The sequence below is a fragment of the Galeopterus variegatus genome, unplaced genomic scaffold, assembly GCF_000696425.1.
Source record: "Galeopterus variegatus unplaced genomic scaffold, G_variegatus-3.0.2 Scaffold7893, whole genome shotgun sequence".
Lineage (NCBI taxonomy): Eukaryota > Metazoa > Chordata > Mammalia > Dermoptera > Cynocephalidae > Galeopterus > Galeopterus variegatus.
Window position 1 is genome coordinate 57,251 of NW_007734004.1, and position 5,555 is coordinate 62,805.

At 45.8% G+C, this 5,555-nt stretch overlaps 1 protein-coding gene across 1 annotated transcript in view; it reads left to right on the forward strand.

Annotated features, from left to right (window-relative positions):
• GPA33 (glycoprotein A33 (transmembrane)) overlaps positions 1–5,555 on the forward strand; it is a 42,535-nt gene that overhangs the window by 22,932 nt on the left and 14,048 nt on the right. The window contains exon 3 of the mRNA XM_008592403.1: positions 3,517–3,733. Coding sequence (XP_008590625.1) covers positions 3,517–3,733 — 217 coding nt within the window. The remainder of the gene's footprint in view (positions 1–3,516; positions 3,734–5,555) is intronic.

Here is a 5,555-nt window from a genome sequence, read left to right on the forward strand (position 1 = left end):
GATAATACAAATCTTTCCCTGCACTTTTTGAAGTACCCTCGTATGTGTGTTTATACATATACATGATAGATTTTTAAAAGTGGAACTTCTGGGTCAAAGGGTATGTGAATTTGAAATTTTGATAAATAATGTCAAATTGCTCTCATTAGGTGTCTTACCAGTCTTCATTTTCACCAACAACAGTGAGGGCACCAATTTCTCCAACACAGTGTTCTTAAGCTGTTTGATATTTGACAATTTGATAAGTGAAAAAAGTATCAAATTAGTGGTGAAATTCACATTTCTTTAGTTGTAACAAGTGGAGCATTTATTCATAAGTTCAGAAGTGAGGTCTCCTGTTAAAACACACACACACTGGGCAGAGGTAAGCATTAGATCCCTGGCCACTCCAAGTGAAAGGATTTAGCTTTTTCCTTGACAAGAAAGAAGGGGTGGCCCAGGGCAGCCAAGTCCTAGAGTGGCAGGCAGATGGGGTAGGAGAGCACGTCCTGGCTTGATGCACCAGGGGACCCTGAGGTCCCACGGCTGTGTGTCCTGTCTGCTCCCAGAGCCCCAGAGTGGAAACCTGGAGAGGAAAGCTGCTGCCTTTTGCCTGCAGGAACTGAAGGACACCTTCTCCCACCATCACATATATTCAGCAAACCAGATGTAAGGTCTATGCCTGACTCTTTTCTGGGTGCTGAGGTAGATACTAAAGTTATTTTCTTGACTGATGGATCCCTTAGTTCCAAAAGGATTTGAGGCAATTCCCTGGAGAGGAAGCAAAGGTGCAGAGAAAGGGATTAAATCTGTTCCCTCAAGGAGATTATTGTGACAGGTCCTAGCAAGGGATGTGGCCAGGGGGAGATCCAGGCAGGAAGCCTTAGGATATCTCTGAAGGGAGGAGAATTCAGGGAGGAGAATCCTGGGCACAGCTAGCCAGGGTCAGAAAAGAGCTGAGCTGGGAAAGACCAGCATCCATGGACTGGTCCCCAGCCTGAGACACCTGCTCATCTCCCGCCATGTTTCTCTTCCCCTTCTCAGCCAAGCTTCCTGAAAGACTTGTCTGCCATACCAGGGCTGTCACATACCATGTGGTTGAACAGATTGTGCCTCTCACAAGAGTATCCAGCAGGGGCCTGTGCTCCGTTAGCCAAGTGTGTGCCCTGACACAGGCTGTGTTTGTCTGAAAACCATACTCTCATTTGCACAAAGGGCACACTGCTTGTGCAGGCATCAGACCTGACACAGTGTCTCCGCATTCTCCCCTCTCCCCGCCATGAGCTGGCTTCTGCCCCTAACACCCTGCTGAAATCACCAGCATTTTCTCTTTTGCTCAATTCAATATACTTTATTCAGTCATCTTATTTCAGTTCTTGTTAGCGTTTCACACTATCAATCATTTTCCAATCTTGGAGTCCTCCTGCCTGGGCTTTTTGGCAGTCTTGTCTTGGCTTTTCCTCTTATCTCTCTGACCTCTTCTTGACCCTTCGAATGAAGTAACTTGGGGACTTGCCATTTCTCTACTTATTTACCGTGGGTGGCTTCATCTAGCCCATGTCTCAGTGAACATCAACACATTGCTGACTGTCAAACCTTCACCTCAGTTACACTAGGTGTCCAGGGACACTTCGGGCACCCCACACGTAAACAGAACACATTGTTTTTTCTTAAAATATTCTGTTCCTATGTGTTTCCTCCCTTGGAAATGATATCACCCAAACATCCAAGCCAAAAACCCTCTCCCTTGAGATCTGCCACTCCCTAACTCTGTACATTTAGTCCATCTCAAGTCTCACTGGTCTACCTCCTCACACTCCTCAAACTCTTTTCAATCTGTCTGTCTGCACTGCCACATCCTTATTTGAGAACTCACCGTTTCCCACCTGAATTGCTAAACTGATTTCTTAACAGGTTCCCTTTCTCCTTCCAATTCATTTTCCATCCTGTATCAAGAGCTAACCTCCTGAAATACATGGCTCTCTAGTGCCTTTGGGATAAAATGCAAACTACTTGGTGCCACATGCTCCCTTTCTCCTTCCAATTCATTTTCCACCCTGTATCAAGAGCTAACCCCCTGAAATACATGGCTCTCTAGTGCCTTTGGGATAAAATGCAAACTACTTGGTGCCACATGCACAGTGTCTGATGTCTGGCTTTGTGGAATATCCAGTGTTCAGGCTCTGGAGCCAGAGTGCCCAGTTTGAATCTCAGCCCTGACATTTGTCTAAATGTGTGAACTTGGGAGAGGTACTTAATCTCTTGGTGCCTTGGTTTCCTCATGTGTAAAATGGGTATAATCATAACACCTCCTTCAGGGGTGTTGTGAGGATTAAATGAGATAATTCCATGTGCTTAGAATGGTATCCAGCACATAGCACACACTCAATAAATAGCAGCTCTGATCTTTACTGCTGCCTACCCAGGCTCCCCTCCCACCAATCCCCCACTCACATACTCGCCTCCATTCATACTGAGCCACGTGGGGTTGATATGTTGCTTCCCACTTCTAGGTCTTTCCCTGGGGTTCTCCCTCTGCCTGAATTGCCCAACACATTTATCCTACTCTGATACTCACTGCCCCAACTTCCCTAGCTCTGGCCAACTCTTAGCTGTTCTTCAGGATTCACCTCTTCTAGGAAGCCTCCCCTGACTTCTCAGCCTAGAAGTGATACCTTTCTTCAGGGGCTCCATAGCTAATCATAAGATGTGGAAACGTTTGGTTGACTATCACCTCATTACTCTTGGAGTGCAGAACACGTGAATAATTTATCCTTGAATGTCAGACACTTAGTAGGTGCTCAGTACTTACAGAAACTTACCATGTCAGCCAGTGCTCTAACTGCTTTGCAGATATTATGTTCTTTAATCCTCACTACGATGCTATGAGGCAGGTGTTATTATTATCACCATCCCCATTGTGTAGAGGAGGAAATAGAGTCACAGAGTGGTCAAGCATTCTGCTCAGGGTCATACGGCCAGTAAGTGGCAGAATTGGGATCTGAACTGAAGCAGTCTACCTTGAAAGTCTGTGATTTTAGCCACTGCCATATACTGTTTGATAAACAATGACTATGTTAATGAATAAATAAGTTCCAAAGGCAGGATTCAAGTAAATAAAGTGGGCTTGGAAGCCAAGCGTGGCTGCCGAGCATGATCCTGGAGCATGGTAGGTGCTCAATAAATACCGGTTGACAGAATGAGTGAGAATAGACAATGGACTGGAACAGAAGAGACAAGAGAGATGCCAGTGGTTATAACAAGAGGTTGCAGTGTTGGGATCTGAGACAGTTTCACTTATCTACACGGGCTCCTGTGGTATGAACTGCCTGCCTGCTTCCCTGGTCTTTCAATATTTGCATTTAAAAAATAAATAGAAGAACTCCACAACAGGGCACCATGTGGCAGAGCTGTGTGTTGGGAGGGGTTGGCGTGCCCATGCTTCTGGGCTCTGGTGATGGTGGGTGACAGTGGCCAGGAGAGGCTGGAAGCACCATGCCAGGGCCTTAGGGTGAAGACCATTTCCTCTTCCTCCAGGAATCGGTGGTCATCTGGAAATTTTCCACCCAAAACTACCTCTACGGTGACCTTTATGAGAACCGCGTCAACATATCGGGCAATGCCGCGCACTCAGACGCCTCCATCACCGTCAGTCAGCTGACCATGGACGACAACGGTACCTACGAGTGCTCCGTTGTGCTGATGTCAGACCTGGGCGGCACCTCCAAGTCACGCGTCCGCCTCTTGGTCCTCGGTGAGTGTCTCAATTCCTTTCGTGAGTTGGAGGAAGAGGCTGGGGACGAGTGGCTGGGCAAGGAGAAGTTCCTGGGGTAAGATAAAGTCAAAGGCAGCAGCAGCCACAAGAGCCAAGACTCCTGGCCTCGTCCCGTCTGTCTCCGGGCAGGGCGCTGTCCTCCCTGGGGAACTGAAGGCTCTTCAGAGTTCACCAGTGGCAGACAGATCCCCAGGGCAGAGGAGAAGGCTGATCTGGAGTGGTCCCTTGCTCTGTCTCGGGTTCTTTTCCCCACACCAACTCTTCTCTTTTTCATGCAAAACTTTTTAAAGAGAAGAAAAAGGAAAATCCTAAATCCTATTGCAAAGACTCTCATTGTGCCTTAATTGGGTACCTGAGGGCCACATCATGAGTCTCTTACAGGTCACCCAGTGGAAACCCCACACCACCATCTCCCCACTCCAGCCCCCAACATACAGCACTGGGCAGGTTCAACTGCCTTTGAAATATGTCCCAAGATAACATTCTTTTCATAGGAATGACATCTTATTACTGGAATTTATAGTTTTGAAAAGATCTGAAAGATCAGCTACTTTAATGTTCTCATTTTGTAGATGAGGCCCAGAGAATGGAGGCAACTTGCTCAAAGTCAGAGTTATTGGAAAAACTTTGGTGAGCACCTAGTCTACATCCAGTATAAGAAATGGCAGCACCCTTGGGGGGTAGCAACAATTTAAGCCAGAACAGTGGATCATCCTTCTGTTTTCCTTTTTCCCTTTACATTACTTATTGGGATTTTATTTTTAATTGCATAAGGTGGTTGCCTGTCTTTTTGAAAGCGTTAGAGTGAGTCACACTACACAACTATGCAAGCGTAAGCTCTGTGTAAGGAGTAGCTAAGACCGCCTCCTTCCACCCTACGGCCAGTGAGGCAGCTAGCAGCAATGTAGGTGCGTATTCTCGCCAGTCCTTTTAACACACATACACATTCGAACATACTTTTTTTCCTTTCTTTCCTTTAAAAAAATGGGATCATATTATAAAGATCACTCTGCAACTTGCTTTTTCTTAATATTTCATGCTCATTTCTCCAAATCAAGACTTACAGATCTACCTGTTAAGAGCATACATTCCATCTCGTATGGGATCATATTATAAAGATCACTCTGCAACTTGCTTTTTCTTAATATTTCGTGCTCATTTCTCCAAATCAAGACTTACAGATCTACCTGTTAAGAGCATACATTCCATCTCGTGGATGTACCTTGATTTATTCAAGTGCTTCACACTGATGGATGTTAAAGCTGTTCCTGCTTTTTTGTAGAAATAAGACCACAATACACCCCCCTCTATAAACACACACATATACACGTCCACATACATGTACGTGTACATGTTGGGAGTCCCTTAAATAGCTCCCATTTCCTTCAGGGAAGGCATTTGAACTCATTGTGGGGAAGGTCCCAGGACCCAAGTAAGTATGAATGCCCGATCCACCCCCCATCTCCCCATCCAGGGCCAGATTTTACAGGGAACTAGTTAACCTGAAGGGTGAAGAATACAAGTTTAACCTGAGAATATGGAACTCGCTGCAACCAGCCCTTTGCTGTTAAAAAAGAGAGATCATTTTGTATTACATCCAGTAAAAATCTTTAAAAAAAAAAAAAAAAAAGTTTTTTTTTTTTTTTAAAAGCTTTTTTTCCAAACGACTTTGCAGGGGAGCTATTTTTAAGCAAAAGGGCTTCAATTATACGGGATCGGGCGACCTCACAGTAAACGTGGGCGAGCAGGAAGCTTCCAGACGGGAGGCAGCCCCTCACCCTCGCCGGGGGTGGGGGGGGGG